The sequence below is a fragment of the Poecilia latipinna genome, unplaced genomic scaffold (assembly GCF_001443285.1).
Source record: "Poecilia latipinna isolate Pla-1442-1.1 unplaced genomic scaffold, P_latipinna-1.0 Scaffold927, whole genome shotgun sequence".
In the NCBI taxonomy this organism is placed as follows: domain Eukaryota; kingdom Metazoa; phylum Chordata; class Actinopteri; order Cyprinodontiformes; family Poeciliidae; genus Poecilia; species Poecilia latipinna.
Window position 1 is genome coordinate 174,883 of NW_015113543.1, and position 19,640 is coordinate 194,522.

Below are 19,640 nucleotides of genomic sequence, written 5' to 3' on the forward strand. Positions count from 1 at the left end.
AGTAATCTGACAGGAAGAGGGGAAATACATGTGGGAAAGGAATCGAGGACAGGATTCGAAGTCGGGACGGACTTATCTAGGTCTATGGCCTCTGTGTACGGGACGCGATTTGTAACCGCTGTGTTTTTTGAAGCCAAATTTGCCGCTGAGTTCACCAGTCTGATTCTCCTTTCTCATCTTTTCACTCGTGTTTGCGACTCTGCATTGTTGGTCGCATTCTTTGAACTGTGTAACCCTCTTTTTAGGTAATGCGATTAATCTGCATTATGTAATATTGACACGTTAATCTTTTTAAAATAATAGCATGGTTAACATGTTAAAAGCCCATCATGGACCATCATGGACCATCATGGTGCATGCATATAGTCAGTAATAAAGCTGGAAAAACAATGCAATGCTTATTGCATGTTTTATCTTTTGAAGATTTTAAAACATCCATTCATGTTTTAGGGTAGTGGAACAGCAAAATAATGTAAAAAAACAACAAAAAAAACAGTAATTTTAAGCCCCACTTGCCTTCTAATTACATATCCACAAACCTTCAAGTGCTATCTTGTCTGTGGTTAATGTGTTCAGTCTCTGTTTATGACTTTTCCAACTGTGCCTGGGGGAAAGACATTAGTTGTGCAGCTGCTGAAATCTCCCCGATGTTTACAGTTAGAGCAATTTTTTTGTTCTTCCATTTGATAATGAGTTTGCAGCATGAAGTAATGTATTACTTCTTGCTGACAACAGCTGTTCAATTATGCCCACAGAGCACAAATACTGATAAACATGTCTAGAAATCAAAAACAGTGTGATGAAATGAAAGTTGGGGTAAAATTACAGTGGATCTCCGAAGTCCCATTTTAAATGACAAGGTTTTGTGATATGAAAAACGAGACTTCTGTTAATGTGACATATGTTGTTAAAAACAAAACAGTCTAATCTGACGTGGAATAAAATTCTTGAAGTACATTTTGATTTGTTTTCTGTCTTGTTTGGTGGGATCCATCCATTTTTACTTGGAAATATTTTTTCAAACCTACCTTGTAAAGCCTCTCCAAATCTGTCTCTTGTCCACAGCCACCTTTATCAAAGCATTAAAAATAATCTGTCACATTTAGTTCTGGACTTTGTCTAGGCCATTCCATTTTTGTCTTGTGAAGTAGATTCCTTAGTTAGTTTGGGTGTTGATGCTGTTTTCTGTAAAGTTAAACTCCAACCTTAAAGTTCTGACTGGTATTTGGAACAGTTTACAAAATAATTTAATTCACAAACACGCACAAAAATGCACAGTATGTTTTATTCAACATGTAGGTGTGGTATTGTTTCCACACAAAACACTGTTAGAAATTGTGGCCCATTATTCAAGGTTTGCTTTCATTAAACGATAAAACATCTGGCACAAGGTTTTTGGAAATGTTTGTATCGTTCCCCTGACTGATACCTTTAAACTACTCTTTCTTAACTATTGCTTAGGATAAGAGATGCAACACAACAAATGAAATAAAAACGCAACAGGGAGAGCTGAGCTTTATTTCACGTTAAACAGATTCATCAGGCAGATGTGAACTCTTAAAGTTGACATGTAAACTGTGCATAATTTATTGAAAAAATATAAATCCACACCTGCCCTTATGTCTAATAATATTCATATTCATTAAAAAAGCTTTAATTTGTGCTTTTCACTAACTTACAAAAGAAGAGACAGATATTGACATAGACAGCAGCTTTTACGCAGTCCTGTTGAATCTGATTAGATGGCTTTCAGAGTCGTGTTGCCCAGTCATGTGTTAAATTCATTACTTCCAGGTGTGGCTCTTCCTGCCCCCTGCGCTCTGCCAATGCTGCCCCAGATAACAGTCTCTGAACGGTAAGGATGCATCTTCTCAAGTATAAAACCTCTTAAGACAATAAGACTTTTCTTAGAAGCACAAGCACATGAACCGATAACTTATCTCTAATAAAATATTCCAGCAGTATCAAACTGCCGCTATTAAATTAGCTCTGGTAATGTTATCAGACTTAGAAAATACAGACTATCGGACAAGCTCCTTTTTTTCTTTTTTAAGTTGAAGCTTGTTTTTCTCGGACGAGGAATTGCTGAATGTCTCTTTGCAGCTCGTCGTTGCGTTTCTGGGCCTGGTCTCTGCTGCGTTCTGCATTCTTCAAGCAGATCTCTAGAGCAGCCACACGGCGGCGCTCTGCCTCCAGAGCAGCCTGGAGCTCTGCCACAGCGGCCTTCAGCTCCTTGTTCTGCTGTTCCATCCTGCAGGAATCAGAGAGAGATAGTCTGTTCATATGGGAAGTAGGCATGTGGGAATGCTTGTTTTACATTAAGAAAGTTCTAACTACCGGCTGAACTTACGTTTTAGCAAGCTGTTCAGGGTCCTCCTTCTGATTTGGCTTGCTGTTGACCTGCTGCACCGCTCTGTTCGCCATCAGGCTGTCCACGCTCTTTTGGTGAGTCAGCACCCGCGCAGGCTGAAGGCTGCTCTCAGGTTTCTGGGCGGCGGTGGTGGAAGAAGAACTCGTGTGGTCACTTCCCCTCCGCTCTGTTAACCTGCTCCCATCCTCCTGGACGCTCATCTGAGTTCCTCCGAAAAACGACCCCGAAGTCCGCAGGTCCAGGATTTTGAAAATGTCCTCAGACAAAGTCCCGCTCTTCTCTTCGCCGCTCTCGTGGATGCGGCTCCACCTGTTGAGGGCGTCCGCCTTGGCTGCCATCCCGGTGAGGGGGCAGTTGAAGGTGGGCAGGGTTTGGGTGCGCTTGCGGGGACTGCTGGACCAGTCGTCCGCGCCGGGCGACGTCGGGTCCTGGACGACCGGCTTGTGGAGGAAGTCGCTTCTTAGTGGACCTGGACTGTCGATGTCCTCCTCCTCCTCTGGAGACTCAGACATAGACGCATCTCCCAGCTGAGCAAAACAGATAAGGTTAGTTTGAACCACATGTGGTCAATAAATTAGACATTTTGGAACAGAGGAGGAGAAATTTTTATGTGGTTCATCGTCATGAACAGTTGGCTGGACAGCGAGCTTTATTTTAATCCAAACATAAACAACATTAGAATTTATTTGGTTCTGGTCTCCAAAAGCACCAAAAACAGTATTTCTTTCCACACTCCTTGTTATTGAATCAACAAAGCATCACAATTTCAACAGAACAAGACTTCACCAACCCACTAACATCTATTGATACTACCCTCAGGGTGCAGGTAGCATAAGAGGTGCAGCAAGAAGCCTGATTCCCTCGGTAATAAAATGCGTCAATAACAGATACAGCTGAAAGCGATTTGTGTGTCTTAAATGTGATGGTTGGAAGGTGATGATGCAACCTGTGTTATGCAAGTCTAGTCCATACCTCGGCAGATTCCCAGCCCACAAAGCTCCGAGGGGCATTCTTCTGACTGTCAGCCTTGTTTGAAGGGGAAGCTGGAAGAACGTCTTTGGAGACAGGAAACAGAGTTTCGTGCTGCTTGATCATCACTCTCATCAAGTTCTGGATCTGAGGAGTCGCTGTGAAGAAAATCAGATAAATGTAACAAATTGTCTTCTGAGTGTTTCCTCATCAAACTTTTGAGAACTTTGTCGTTCCCTGGGTGGACGCAAGGTTGAATGGGGCCTCAAGCAGAATTAGACTTGGGGCCCCATCTTGCTGTCAGGAGTATCAACACCTTTAACAGCGTTTAAAGACAGATTTAGTGGAATCTGAGGAGGGAGTGGAGTTTATTATAGTGCGTTCACACCAGTAACCCTATCGCGCCACGCTAGATGCTCGAAACGTGCCACAACGGCCCTCGACACGCCACCACAAAGACTTTGAATGTAAACCAGACACACCTGACGCTCAACACACGTTTGATGTGAACACACTGTTAGCCTGGGCTGAAAATTTGAACTTGTAGGACCAGATTGTTTCTATGGTAACACAACAATTAAAAAAAAAAAATAATAAATATATATATATATTATATTGTACTTCACACTTTGCTAAATACATTTCCCATTTCTTTTTAATTTGAAATGTTAAGCAATTTACCATACTTGAACATTACTGAATTTGTCAAATGTAATGGTATTGCATTGTAAATAAACAGAAATAAAAATTTAGATCTACTGCCGGTGTTAAAACTCTAGCATTCATGGGAGGCCCCTGATGGTTTGAGGGAACCTTAGAACCGGCTTAGCTCACTTGTGGCTGCTGGTAATGTTTTTATGTTGCAAGTTAACAGATACCAAAGTTTTTTTTTTTTTTTTCTTATTTTGTTTTCCCAAAGAGTCAGAATTATTTCAAGGGCTTCTGCATAACATTTGCAGAGGTCACAACAGTTTAAAGCCAAAACACCAATAAATAATTTCAGTGCTGAATTACAGTGACAAGATCTGTGAGAACGTAAGGGAGGCCAGTGAGTTTTAAGATGTTCTCACCCTTCATAACGGTCATCGGATCTTCTAGCTGAGGTTTGAGCAGGTTGATTCCCATCACAGTTGCCAGGTTCTCCACGTTCATCTTATTCACATCGGAGTGTTGCTGCACCTGAAATAAAAACCTGACAAGGACGGCATGTGTCTGGCCGTTAGCATGTCTGGATTACACAGGAAAACTATTCACATCCCCTGAACTTTATCACGTTACCATATCACAACCACAAACATATTTTATCGGGACTTTAGGTGAGAAACCCAAAGTATTGCATAATTCTGAGGAGATTAACGCACAGTAAGGTTATGAAGCCAGACCTTAAGTCAACTGAGAATCAGATGCTCCCCACCCAGTCTGACTCAGATTTAATGTGCAATATGCAGGTCACTAGAAAGTTCAACCTGGAAGCTGAAACCACAATTATGCTCCGTGTTGGGTTGAGCCCATCCCTTAAAATGCCAATGAAATCAATGAACCTTGCATATCACTGGACAAAAATGTGAAAAGTTCAATGGGGATGAATACTTGTGCGTGGCAGCTGTTTTTACCCATCTGGTGTGAGGGTCACGATTGCAGATGGGAATTATGGCTTTAATCTGGTACGTCTCAAATTGTGGCATTTATGTTTGAGTTGTGCACTGTCCCTTTTTTAAATCAAGTTTCTAATCATTATTATTACTGCTACTTACCGACAGACATAACTGAGAATGTTGTAGTTGGCTCTGGGGAGAAGAGCTACTTGTTGCTCCAGCTTCTCCCAGTCCTGCAGGGACATATCAACCACAGGTCAAAGCTTGTTTCAAATATTTAAGGCTGAATTTGCCGACACATTCACCGTCGTAGCAGCACACCTCTTTGCTCCTTGTATCCAGCAAGTTAGTGCAGTCCAGAAAGTCCTGGTACTGAGACCACGGCACCACAGGTTCAGGCAGCTCACGCAGGTACAGTTTGAGCAGCGACGCCACCGTGTGGACATCTGTGTCACTGTGGAAACAATATTCAGTGAGCGTGATCTCATTATTGTCCATTTAAACAATCCAACATTATAAAAGGGTAAGTGTTGCTGGGTGATTTTATGCTAATGTGGATTTCAAATGCCTTCTCAAGACTTTTACTCATACAAAAGTTATATAAATATGTTTGGAGACTTTTAAACAAGCATTGTTATGATGATGTATTGGTAGTGTTGCTAAAATGTAGATGACAAAACATTGTCATGGTAATAGAAAAAAACCCTAAAACACATGGTCTACCAGGTTTCAAATACTTAATGCAGTAATGACCTGAAAGCAGGTCATTACTGCATTACTCATTACAGCGAGTAATATAATGAATAGTTAATGCATTATATTACTCGCTGTACGTTTGCTGTAATTATTACTCATTACAGCGAACGCCCACATCCATCTTTATGGTTTGATAAAGATGGCTGTGGACAAGAGATAGATTTGGAGAGGCTTTGCAAGGTAGGTTCAAATAATTTGATACTTTTGATACTGTCTAGAATTTGAACCAAATCCAAAATTTGTTCAGGGTCGAGCCAAAACAGTTTGCTTGACAAGCCTGCAATAACAGCACAGAGAAAACCAAACGAGAATGCACAATGTAACGTTGTGTTAATCTACTTATTATCATCTAAACAGGAGTAGACGCACTGTTGAAGATAGAAAGTTTGTAATAATAGTGATGCATAAAATGTTTATAGTGCTTGTTTGGACACTCAAAGCTGCTTCCGTAGGGTCCAGTTCATTAGACCGTAACAAGCGCAGCACAATAATTGCGCACACAGGGCCCCACTGCTCCAGACGATTTGAACTTGGTTCACAATTGGGAGTCATTTCAGATTATTACTTAATCTGATTGGATCACAAGACAGTTTAAAGTCTCCTAGACTGTGCAGTCGTCAATTAAGTTCGGTGTTAAAGTTCCTGACAGAGCAACTGGAAAACGGCTGGACATGTTTGGAAACATTCTGGAAGAGAGACTCTTCTTTTTAAAAAAAGAATATGGCACCAGAACTGCTTCAGAGCTCCGTCTAAATTTATTTAAAAAAAATGAGTGACAAGATTAAAGAAACCCAAGCACAGGATATCACACCCACTGAAAAACACAGCAGATGATGATGTGGGATTGTTTAGCAGTAAAATGACCTGCTATAGATGACTTTGCATTTTACTGAATTGTGTGTGTACTTTGGGTTTTCTATTTACACACTGTGTATCTATTTTGGCTTCCTCTTTGCTTCCTAAATATGCCAGTGTTTTAAATAATAGAACCTGGTAAAGACCACATCATTTTCTCGCCTTCTGTTTTGCTCCCTTAGACTCAACCTGTTTTACTGGTGGTTTTAGAGCCTTTGACCCTGGCTGCAGCTTTTTACCCTGACATGCTAGAGAGTTCAGGCAGAACGTTGGGGACAAGCGGACATTCTGACAGACTCAACATCACAAGCTCCTCTGACAGCACTGTAGACTAGAACAGGATGTGGCCTCGCCCTCAGCTCAGAGAACTCCGAAATCTTTCAGTCTCTTTCTACTTCTCTCTCTTTCCTCCTTGTTTTTTTTCTCTCTTCTACATGAAACGTTGATGCTGATGTCTCCTTTTAAGGCAGTGGCTTCCTTCTCATTGATTTTCTACACAGGGTAGTCTTAAGCATGCTACAGAAATTTCTAGCGTACTTTGGTCACAACCACATTTTTATCCGTAGAAGTTCTGACAACATTGTGAATATGCATTGAGTCGTCAGCGCATTACCTCGGAAAGGAAGGCCTTTCTCCTGCGTCAAAGGCATCTCTAAACTGTCTGACGGCGTTGTCCTGACCGGGAAGGCGGAAGATTCCCTCCTCTTCCAGCCCGTGCTCTATGATGAACTCTGCACACTTCTGTACCAGGATTGGTACTGTGTGAGGCCCGAAGCGCTGCTCATATGTTAAAGTGTCAATGAGACTCTTTCCGAACACTGTTGGAGAGGGAGCACAGGTCAGAGTTCATCATTCAGCAAGGAAGAGAGTGGGCAAAACTAGCATGAAAGATGAAAACCACTGCTTATCAAAAAGAACTCAAAAGTCCACATCCTATTGATCCCTGTGACGGAAAAACGTAAAAGTATTGCCAGGTGTCCCATATGGTCCATCTGACGTAGAGCTAACATCAATCCGACACGATATTGTGATGGTGAATGATAGTTGTTATTTTAAGCTCAAGTTTACTTGAGCTTAAAATATCAAGTCAGTAATATATATATATATATCTGCAAAAGAATTTCTTCTCTGCCTTCTTCCAACGCTTCTATTGCCATCTGAAGAAACGCATCGCTCCCGATCAAAAACAAGCAATCAGAGCCAGGAGGAGGGTCTAATCTCTGTCAGTCACTCTTGTGTACCACAAGTTCAACGTGCTAATGGCGGAGAAACAACTTATCATTACAGGAAAACTCTTTATCCGCTGTCGTTGGTGGCCATGCTAACTAGCATTAGCAGTCATTGCAGGCTATGTTGTGGTGAACTAGCTTCAGTGTAGCAGAGAACAAGAGGGAGAGTATGAACGGATTCTGGTTTTCTGTCTGACTGAGCAGCGTATTTCTGCAGATGGCAATAGGACTGTTGGGAAGAGGAAGAGGGGGTTTATTTATTATTTTTTTTACGGATTATCTGTCTCATACCGTCACATTGTAGTGACAGTTTTAACAAATGTGTAAAGCCTCAACTTTATAATCTAGAAAGGGGCAAATACTTTATGGCAGCTGTAACTCTATTGAGTTATAGCATGTGACTCTCATGGGTGTTTTTGTCCACTCTATTTTTTCCCCACTTCCCCTTATTGTTGTGAATATAGACAAGAAAACAGTTATTTTTAAAAGCGCAGTGTAGCTGCCTTTTGTAAAGACACTGGAAGTCCAGTTGTAGTTGGTAGAGGCTAACAGGTAGAAAAGCCTGTGTCTCAAACGTGTAGAGAGGATTTGAAGTCTGTTTTGTCGTTGTGCTCACTGGCTACACCCACACTACTCTTTATTTTAAGCATTTAGCCAGAATTAAGATTCTGATTGCTTTCATAAAAGCGGTTCCTTGTTTTTAGTTATGTTTTTCAAGCTGCTCCTAATTCAGTCAGTCTTTTTGCTGCCTAGCGGACGTAGCTGACGAGAGATTTTCGATGTGCAAAATTTTGAAAAAAAATTTATAAAATTTTATACTAATTTAAAAAAAGCTTGTGGAAGCTCAGTCAGATTAGAAGACTTCTGCCTCAGTCTTTTTTATAGCATCCAACAGGTTTTACATTTACCACTGCTCTGTATTAGACTTCATTCCTCCTCAACCCTCATGTCCCCGATGAAGAAAAGTGTTTCCAGTGTAGTGTGCAGTATTAGTGTTCAGCAACAACATGTTATATTTGATAACATCTGAGAGCATCTTCTTCTACACATTTGCTCCGCCTCTCTGAAGGCTTGTGGTAAACCTCAAATAGGACTTTGTTTGGGTCAATAACTCAGATAGAAAACTTTATAAAATAATTTGAATAAACTGAGCTTAAAGCACTGTTTGATAACTAGGACTAATTGGAAAGTATGTGTGACTGAATTGAAACTGTCTTTTACAAAATGCCTTGATTTGAGATTTTTTGTTAATTAGTCCTACATAAATAAACCAAACTGAATTTGTTGTTTGCTGCAAGTACTTACAGATAGAGTCTTTGAAGTTCTTGACTTGTAATTGTTGTGTTTGCATCTTTGGTTTGTTATTTGATGCTAATTCGTTGCAAAATCCAGAGCAACCACTAGCTAATTATTTAGTAGCTAGAATCCACCTTTGTTTGTGTAAACCTCTATAAATCCAGCTGTACTCTAAAAGGAAAACTTGCAGAATGGAAAAGAGAACAATGAAAACTCTGACCTTCAACACTGACTCAAATTAGCAACTGAATATCATGAGCTTACTCAACAAACAGCTCTTCGTTTACTATAACAATATATCACTCCATTTATAAATACAAGAGAATGGTGTCATTAGCCTCTGCATGAAATGTCACATTTATAATTACTGTATAAGCTGTCAGCTTTGCTTATCACAATGAAGAATGTACACAAACATCTATTGTTCAAAAACTCTCTGAGTTCATATTAGAGGGTAGGTTTGTTCTTTTGTGAGCAAACTTCTGTGAAGTAATTATCTGTTGTAAACAATTTTATAGAAGTGAGTTTGTAGAAGGAAGGAGAAATTAACATGAGCTTATGCTAATACCGGTTTAAGCTAATTCTTCACTGGCAACCTTAGCAACAGTAGCTCACCATTGTTGAGTTTGAGTTTGTTGGTGCCTATTTTAGCCAAACAACATTGTCAATATGTGAAATTGCGTGTGCTGGAGCCGTTATGGGGTTTCTGTCACGGTTTTTCTGAATTGGCTCATCAGAGAAGCTAGCTGCAGTCAAATCCCTGCTGAACAGTTAGCCACATGTCATCTTCACGGTAAAATATTTCACCTGTGGTTTAGTGATGAGGGTACCAGTTATTTTGGTTAGCATGTTTGCAATTTGGAACTATTTAAAAAATAAAACATCTGTTGAGTTTGTTACTTGCTAAGTTAGCAGTTCAAATAGTTCATGCAGCTGTTGCGTAAGAGCTAACTAACTATGGAAGGAAGTAATATAAAGCAACACACTTGGGTGACTATACCGCATGGATGCTAAGGGTTGTGAGTTTGATTCCAGCTTCCTACTGTTGCATGCCAAGTTATCAGTGTATCAATGTGGCTAGATATATAGAACTTATGTATATATATTTTTTTATAATTTTTATTTTTTTTCTATGATGCTCAGGGCACTGCATGACCACCCCTTGGGGTCGCCACTGTTTCCAAATGGCTAGATATAAGTGAAGGTTGTGATGCGTCTTCAGCTCTTTCATGGGTCGTCCAGAGAACATAAGCAGGCAATGAATGAGATGCTGAACAGCTGGAACATTTTCAAAGAGTGAGTCCACATTATTTTATGTGTAGGGACTGATGTGTGCAGATATTCATTTGACCATCACCAAGCGTCAAAGGCAGGAATTTGACTGCCTTTGACGTAGTCAAGGCAGCCAGAAACGGCAAATATTCAACTCTTTAGATGAGAATCTTGGGCAAAATAAGTCATGACTTTGACACCCTGTATTGAGTTTGAAAGTTTAAAAGTTCAGCAAAGGTTTAGATCAGTGTTTCTCAACCCTGGTCCTCACCGCCCCCCTGTCTTGCATGTTTTAGGTATTTCCCTTCTGCCACACACCTGAATTGTATTTCTGAGTGATTAACAGGCTTCTGCAGTACTTGATGGTCCTGCAATCATTTGAATCAGCTTTTCTGGAATAGAGGTACATCAAAAACATGCAGAGCAGGGGGGCGGTGAGGACCAGGGTGGAGAAACACTGGTTTCTATCCTCTTCAAAGTTTTTTTTTTTCCTCCTTTATTAAATTTATCTTTGAAAATCGAAAGGTTTTGAGCGAGAGTTTTGGAAGCTAAGGCTTTCTCACGGTGATCTCTCAATCCCTGACCTGTAAAGTTGTGTCCTTTCCTTGTTCTGTTTGTGTCATGGCAACAATCACGATCAGGATGTGATGACAGCATAGAGCAGTTATCATTTCCGCACCATCAGATAGATTGTGTTCTATCTTATTTTACACTTTACTCTCTATGGTTTTGGAAATTAGCTCTATGCTAACACAAGTTCTAGTTTTTATTGCAATCTCACTTTGAGAAAACTTCCACAAGTAAGATACTGAGTTCTGATAGCAGAACCCCTCTTTGAAAATAAATGGAAATAATTTCTCCCAGATACATGGTGGCAGGCAAAACACCATTTTGTGGATGGTGGCAGTCATCCACAAATTAAAAAAAATGCAGAAATGCATAAAGCAACATGGACATAAAAACATGTGAAAAGAGAAAATAAGGTAATCCTGGCAGCATATATACTTGTGTTAGAAACTTGGAAAGTAAAAAGTTAGTGAATGTATGGAGTGTTTAGTATTGGTTTAATTAAAACCAAAATAACAAACATTATAGAAACCAGAGTACATATATCATAATTAATGCATTATATTTATATACATACATTTTTAACAGCTGTTGCAATAATTGTTACCTTTTTTGCTTTAAATGAAAGAACCAAGATCATGTTTTACATTTTTGATTGAAATTTTTGCCAATATTGAGAAATCTGTTTTAGTTGTAACACAATGAGAGTCTAAGGCACCAAAATCAAAATAACACGAAATATCTGTTGAGCTGCCTGTAAACACTATTCTTTCAGCCATGATGCCCCCTGTGACCTCTGGTGCCCTTCCAGGATTCGTCAGCTCTGTCCAAAACCCGACTCAGCAAAAAAGTGATGTCTCAATCCGACTACTCCTTCCAGTTTCTTAACTCGATAGCTGTTTTTTGTCACTGAGCGTGTGCTTGAGCATTGAATCGCTTCGGAAAGTCAAAGATTTCCACCGACCTGCACTCGTCGGCATTCCGATGACTCGGCGCAGCGTTCGGACCCAGTCATCCAGATCGCTTTGGGAGCTAGCCATGAGCACGTACGGACACCGCTCTCTGTCTCCGGTCGAATCTGAAACATTTCAGTCATTTTTTCCCCTCGTGAACAATTTTGCAGATGTTACAGTGGGTTTTTTTTTATAATGCAGAAAGTCTTGCGACAAAATTTGTCTCCAAAATTTCTTAGCGTTGCAACAAAAGCATTCTCCATCAGGGTTTATTAAACGCTTACGTGGTGTGATCTCAAAGAGGTACTTTCCAGCATCATCTGAACTTGGTGTGAGTTCGTTGACTTTACTGAAGCGCAGCTGGATGACTCCCTGTTGGCCAGAAAGAAGAGTCCAAACAAAGTAGAAGTGATATTAAAAAACCTCGTATTTTAGCCTCATATTTACATTACACGTGAAAGGAGATATTTATATTTTGAGCAGACTTTCTCAGCTTCCTACAGCCTAACCATCTGCGTTCACATACAGCTGTTAGCAGCCAAGGTTGAGAAAATTAAAGTTTTTGATGCAATTATTAGTGGCTGTGGTTTCACGTTACTCGTCCACTTCTAGCCAGCACACGATCAGCTACATGATGCATTTTACACGGTCAGGAATACACAAAGTCAAAGTCAAGCATCTCAAGCATCAGTAATTTGTGTCCAGGAAGTGTGTTAAGGCAGCTAAAAATGTTTGTGGTGTTGATTGGAAATGATTAAAAGTACATCTCACACACAGCTAAGCTCAACAGAATAAACAGATAAATATTTAAAAAGTTTTTTTCATTTTACTTGACAATTACAACATATTCTATCGACATTCTAATACTTTTTGCTCTGGTAAAGCTTGGGGACTGCCACCCACCTGCACAGTGGTCTCTTTGTCATCTTTGTGGTAGGTCAGAGTGCTTCCTCTTAGCACGAAGTAGCGCTGCTGCCAGTTTTTCACCAACGACCTCTGTTGCTTCTTGAGCCAGCCGGCCTTCAGGGGCATCTCCATGGACCTGGGGGAGCACGGCGAGCCCGACCCGGGGGCCCCCTCTCCAGGAATCACGCTCTTGGATCGGGCTGCCGCGACACCACAAGAAAGCGCTCGGTGAAAGTGTTACCGGCCTGCCGTGCAAACCTCTGCCACCCCCCGCCCTCCACACTGCAAAATACTATCAAAACACCCGGGGGGCATTCAGCTGCGCCGCCGGCACTTCCTCTTCTCTTGTATGAATATGCATCAGCGCTGACTGACTACAACCTATTTCTGTTCAGTCGAAGCTGAAAGGAAGCTGCTGATGCTGTTAGCTGAGCTGTTTCCTGTTGAGAGCTGCGCGAGCTCAGCTCTGATTGCTCTGTAGAAACAAGTGGTGATCAGAAAAAAGCCGGTGAGAGGTCAGACCATCGGCCCCGACCGGGCCGTCGTCGTTGCACATCAAGCCTGATGTATTAACACTTCAGTATGATTAACATTTTAAAGCATGAACCTTCCAGGAAAACTATGACAAGTTAAAGAGCTCTACTGCTTAGGAAGCCGTTATCTGGAGGTTCACAGCAGGAGTGTCCGAAGCGCAGCTCATGGGCCATCAGCAACGAACTTGGGGCGGCCCTTGATCACAGTTCAAGAATGGTGTAAATTTGCCAGGCAGTTGGATCCAGAAAGGCATTTAAAAACAATGTCTGGTTCAATTTCCACTGATGCCAGGCTTTTAAAAAAGTTACAGACAATTAAAAGTCTTAGAATGGTCGAATGCACTGCGAAAACAAAACCGTCTCAAGTATTTTTGGTGTAATTTCTTGTGGAAATAAATGCCTTGAATAAGGAAAATAATCTGCCAACAGAACTAGAATTATTGACATTAAACAAACTTCTATATCTTGCTGAATAGTTACTAGTTACAAGTTAGTTTTGTCTTAATTCAAGTGTAATAAGATAGTCGCACTAGAAATTAGGAAAAAAAAGACTCCGTTGCAATTTGTGATTTTGCAGAGCGTAATGTGCAACACAAAGTATTTATCCAGGATTTTACTTTGAATTGAATCTGAACAGTAAAAGGGGCAACAAGCAACCAAAATTGCAGACTTAGGCTCGGTCATTTAATACACTTGGCAAAATAAAACAAGACTGAGCCATTTCCTGTTCTTATTACTGGAAACCAGTGTAGAATATGATTTGTTGTTTGTTTTTTTTACTCTGGTAAACCTGCAAGAGGCTTTTTTATGTTTTAAATCTACAATTATTTACAGATCCCTTGTTGACATAAATCTTCCTTATTTTATTGAAATATTCCGTGCTTACTTTATTGTTGAACAGATGGGGAAAAAATAATATAAAATTGTTTTGGTTATTACAATTAAAAGTAAAAATACAAAACATTCTCTGGCCCCCGTTGTACTTTCAACGTGACATCAACAAAAGTTTGGATCCCGCTGGTTTAAAGGGACAGTGAAGAAGAAGTGGAGGAATTGTACATGCTATAAGAAGACACGGTTGGTTGGAGACCGCCTGAATAACACCCAGGGTGGTGGGACCATGGAGATAATGGATTCAGACTGAGCCAGCTTCCCTCAGTTATTCTCAAAGCCACCGTGTCTTCTTGAGCAAGATGACAAGAGGAGATGAAGAAGAAGAAGAAGAAGAAGAAGAAGAAGAAGTAGGGCGGCTCAGGGGTAAACAGGAAGTTGTAACATCCCTGCCGGAGGCTCGCTCTACTCTTTGAAGGTCTCCACCTACGAGGCTGTGAGTCCTTTGGTCTGACTTGAACAGTGCTGGGATCAAACCTTGACCCCACACACAGCCTGGCTTCAAACTGGACCCGCTGTGTCACGGCGGCCTTGACATTATCACTTTGACCTCTCTAAGACAAACATGGAAGCCCATTAAAGGGGCAGCATTGTGTCACATAATGACATTTTATAGCACAATCAAGTGACTATGTTAACTTAGGTTGTTAAAAAAAATTCTATAACTTAAAAGAAGTTCAACTTTGAAATAGGGCCTCTGTCACTTTAAAAACTCCTGCCTTCAGGAAGTCATCACAACGTGGCTCCTCTATTTAGCCTGTAACAATGTTTTTACCATCATCAGTGTATAAAGTCAATTTTAGCAGTTTGCTGATCTGGAGCAATGAGGTGGACAGCGAATATGGATACAAGTAAATATGGTTGTAAACACTTCAAAATTGGGGGTAAATATTATATTTTTTTCATGCTGTTCATTTAGATTCCTATTTCTCTATATTTAAACTTAGGTTGCACCAATATGAACGTTTGGACTGATATCAATATACAACATGCTGTTGCTCTGGCCAGTAACTGACATGAATTACAGATATTATATATGTTTCGCTGCCATTCGACACCTTGAAGTAGACAAACACACCGCTGACTTCCACATGGCTTCGCTGCTTCAGTTAAACTACCCACAATCCTTCACTCCATCGACGTCCTTATCACATGACCAACCTCCTCTGCTTCCCTTTCAAAAACCAAAGGCAACAAAATGGGGAATAAATGTTGGTTATTAATGTCAGCCCAGCTTTATTTATCAGACCAATACCGGACCAATACAAACATGATCATTAATGACTAATATCCTTGTCCTTGATACCGATGTTAGTGCCCATACATCATCCATCCCTAATGTAAACTATCTGTGCTTTATGGACGGCCATGATGGAGGATCAAGCACCTCAGCATTTGCAGACAAAAACAAAACATCTGTTCATAATGTCTCAGCTGTTTTCTCTTTCCTAAACTTCTACAGGTGTCCCAGCCCCTGCCTTTACTCAAACCACATTATTTGTCTGCGGTAAGCACACACATCAGGAAAAAAGGAACACACGACACTGAATGCTGCATTTCAAAAGCCGACATTGTCAGACTGCTTCCTGTTTTAACAGATAGCAACTGTAGGAACATCACCAAGCAAAAGTAATCATCTTCACCTTTGTCAGATTTTGACACTAACACTTCGATGCATTTTATAGGGGTTAAATCACACAAAGCAACACTTACATAATGTGATGTTGAAACAGAATAATGAATGGTTTTCTGTTTTATGTTTACAAATAAAAATGTAAAATGTTGGCATGAATAGCCACTATGAATAAAATGTTTGCAATTACAGCTGCATCGAGCATATTGCTACCAGGTTGGTACATAAATGCTCATTTATAATTATGAACTAACACAGATTATGAACTAATTGTAGGTCTGTACTTTCACCATATTAGCATGTGAAACCAATTTTTTCCTACGCTGCCTGTGTAGAGTCTAGAACCTTCAGCTCAGTCTCATGCAGTAAAAGGTTTTTCCTCCACCAAAGCTGTTTTTTGAGCTCTGTGCATCTTCCTCTAACCTTGACCCTCAGTAAAGAAATAAGTAATAGGACCCACAGCATGATGCTGCCACCTGCCTGTTTCTCAATGTGTTCAGTGTGCAGTATTAGTTGTCCACCACATGCAGCATTTTGTGCGTAAGCCACAAGGTTGCATGTTGGGCAGACCAGCCTGTTGTGTTCTCTACTTGGCTTGTGGCAATCTGCAGACAGGACTTCCTACCGCTTTCTGTTAGCAATAGGGTTGTTTGTTTGGTTTTTCTTTTTTTAATCTTTCCTCTCGTATAATGCACAAGGCAACTTTGTGGCTTGCTCAGCTAGTAGTTTTCCTTTCAACAAATTATCCTAATATTCCCTCCTCTATTCAGTAAGTATTCTTATTTAGATATATCAGCATGAATATAAGAGAAAGACACACAAAATTTGTTTGATAAAGGGGTTTTAATACTTTTGAACGACACCAGAGGATAAGAACAATCATTTAAATCTTGGGTATGTAACTTACAAATAATGTGTGAAAAAAACTGAGCTCCTCTAGCTTGGTCAGAAACAACCAATCAGACAGGAGGAGGGTGTTAGTGCTGTCAATCGGCCTCATGTACAGGCTGCTCACCCTCTCCCTCTTTCTCTGTGCTACGCTACAGCGAGTTCCTAAAACAGAGCTTGTCATGAATTCTAAGGCCAGTCAGCATGGCCACTGAGGATGATGAATAAATGGTTTCCTGTAACATTAAGTTGTTTCTCTGCCATTAGCATATTTAGCAGCGCGTACATGAATGAAATATGCATAATTTAATCAAAAACAACCAATTAGAGCAAGAAGGAGGGTCTTAGCTCTGTCAATCACTGCTATGCTCATCCCGTCTGGCTTGATCTGTGCTAAGCTACAACTGGTACAACACTACATAGCCTGTCACCAAAGCTAAGGCTAGTTAGCATGACCACTGATGACAGCATATAACTGTTTTCCATTAACAGTAAGCTGTAACATTAGCACATTTAGCAGCAGGTGCTCTAGGTTGATTGATTGATTGATTGATTGATTGATTAGCTCTGATCGGTGCATTTCTTCAGACGATAACAGTAGCATTGGGAGGAGGAGGAGTTCGATTTTGTCTCAGATTATCTTGAACTATGCCATCATGATATGACAGTTTCTACGTAAAAAAACAACAACTTTTTTATTATTATTATAAACGTCACACAGTCTACCTGCAAGTGGATGTTGCAAAATGTCAAAACATTCACTGAACAGTTCCTGCAATGCTGAATGAAATCATCAGGAAATCCTGTGTCAGGTTTGCAACATTCACTCCCAAAGGTCTGAACTTGACCTCTCAGATTCTCATGAAAGGACATTATGTAGCATGATTGTACAAATACGTTCAGACACACACACACCTACACACACACACACACACACACACACACACACACACAGGTTTTCATTTCTATCCGTATAAGGAAACGGTATAGACTTCCATTCATTTGTGCAACACCTAGCCTTGCCACATACCCGAAACTCAACCTGTCATCCCAAAAACAATATTCCACTGCATCAGTACCGGGCTGGATGAAAGCATCCTTTGAACCTGGGTACGGAAGTGATTGCTAAGAGGTCCTAAACAGGCAACATAAACAAGTGTAAGTACACACACACCACTCTAAGCTCATATATACAGGTAGGTAGAGCTACTTTTGCAGAAACTAAGCTCTTGCATCAGTTTCCTGCTGACAGCCTGCATCAGTGAACTTCTAAGTCAACAAATCAGTCACCCGTCACGGTCTGATGGAAACAAGTTGACGGTCATGAGCATTTAAGAACTGTATCCCTCAATAAAGTGAAAGAGTTAAGACCACGACACAGTTGGCAGTGGAAGTGACTTTAGAAGTAGATAAAGTGAACACGAATGAGAGCAGCTACTTCCTTCCACTGTGCCTCCTCCAGTTGGGGCTGATTGTAAAACCCGATTAGAGCGAAGGCAGAAACGCCGCCGCTTCAGGACCTCCGCTTGTGTGGATGTTGCAACCGCTGTGTCGTGAGAGGAACTAAGGCAAGCTACCTCACCGAGTTCTCCCTGTGCAAACACAGCTCAGTGTGGTATCAGTGACTCTGACATACTCTGCATAGACAGTTCTGCAAAAACACACAAACGTGGAAATGGTGAACCACTTGCAAAACACTTTAAATAGTCCTACGCGTCCAAAACAGAGAATGGTAGAAAATGAATAACAGTGATTTGCGTTGCAGGTGAGGTTCTAAAAGTAAATCTGGTTATCATCGGCGTAGACGGCTCAACCACGGAAGAAACCCACATTGAGAACGCTGGAGGCACAATCCGGCGGTCTTTTTTTTTATGTCTACGTCTCTCTCTCTCACACACACACACACACACGTCATACTTGTGTGTCAAATCCCAAAAGCTTAAAGACAACAGAGAAGCAAATAATGAAGGACCTTCCATTGTTTTTTTCTCTGTTTCTAGACGACAAACTGCTCAAACTACCCATAGTGTGTGTGAAGCATGCAGAGAGGAAGCCTCGCATTCCGTCTGACAGCCGGCGACACCACCCAGCCTTACCTATCCGAGCCGTCTCAGTCTTGAAGGTGCTGAAGTCCCAGTTCCGAGGTAGTTTCAGAGACATTCTCCAACGGCACAGGTAAGGTGCTTAAGTTCCCACATGCACCTTTTTGCTAAAACACGCACACATACACACGCCACACACACACTCTTTCGCACGCACACATTAAAGCACGCAAACTGATGATAATGCAGATCACACTTCCTGTTTCCTGTGTGTTAATTGCTCTGTTTTTTTTTCTTTTCCTCCAGGTAGCAGCTTGTAACTCATCTCTTCATGTCGCCTGCGTTTCCATGTTAGTGCCCGTCTTCATGAAGCTGACCAAGTGGCTGGGAGGGGGGGAAGTGGATTTGCTGTGCAGAGTCTTCAAGTGACTAATGTTCACCGGTGTCAAGAGAAGAAAAGAAGAAGAAACCACCACCAGCGTCTTCTTAAAGGAAATGGTTTTATGCCTCTTGTTATGACTGGCTCAGAGAGCATGTTGCCTCACCACTTGGGCTGCAGGGGCACAAATCCATCCAGCTACTATATCTGCATACCCACTTCTCTAAAAGGTGGAAGCCTACGCCGCCACCGACAGAAAGGTCTCCATCATCAAACAAAATGAGAACTTTTTATAGAGGCTGGTGAGGAAATCGACCAAATAAGTTTCAAAATGGGGAAGATGACCACAAAAAAAAGAGAAGTGAGAGTACGCCTTCATGTCTTTAAATACATTTATTTTTTTTCTCTGAACATAGCCAAAAACACATTTCAGCGTTAAAGAATACCTCTAGATATTGTACAGTTTACCAAACCATTGCACAGATAAAGAATAGATATACAGATT

At 40.9% G+C, this 19,640-nt stretch overlaps 1 protein-coding gene and 1 long non-coding RNA gene across 2 annotated transcripts in view; one reads left to right on the forward strand and one right to left on the reverse strand.

The window, feature by feature from the left end:
* Window positions 1-19,497, forward strand: part of LOC106957683 (uncharacterized) — a 29,689-nt gene extending 10,192 nt beyond the window's left edge. Inside the window, exon 4 of the long non-coding RNA XR_001427006.1 lies at window positions 18,715-19,497. This is a non-coding gene — a long non-coding RNA (uncharacterized LOC106957683). The remainder of the gene's footprint in view (window positions 1-18,714) is intronic.
* Window positions 1,267-18,894, reverse strand: arhgap25 (Rho GTPase activating protein 25). The gene is made up of 11 exons (XM_015049104.1): window positions 18,811-18,894; window positions 12,767-12,969; window positions 12,148-12,235; window positions 11,875-11,988; window positions 7,160-7,364; window positions 5,257-5,389; window positions 5,095-5,168; window positions 4,411-4,532; window positions 3,344-3,498; window positions 2,351-2,898; window positions 1,267-2,251 (listed from the first exon to the last, which is right to left on the reverse strand). The coding sequence occupies exons 1-11, from the start codon at window positions 18,872-18,874 to the stop codon at window positions 2,050-2,052; spliced, it is 1,908 nt and encodes a 635-aa protein (XP_014904590.1). The 5' UTR covers window positions 18,875-18,894; the 3' UTR covers window positions 1,267-2,049.
* Window positions 19,498-19,640: the final 143 nt, after the last annotated feature.

Coding starts and splice junctions, on each gene's coding strand:
- arhgap25 (XM_015049104.1), bottom strand. CDS start 18,874: ATGTCTCTGAAACTACCTCGGAACTGGGACTTCAGCACCTTCAAGACT. Junction 12,236..12,766: donor ACAAAGAGACCACTGTGCAG/GTGGGTGGCAGT, acceptor TCTGGCCAACAG/GGAGTCATCCAGCTGCGCTT. Junction 5,390..7,159: donor GAAAGGCCTTCCTTTCCGAG/GTAATGCGCTGA, acceptor TTGTTTCCACAG/TGACACAGATGTCCACACGG.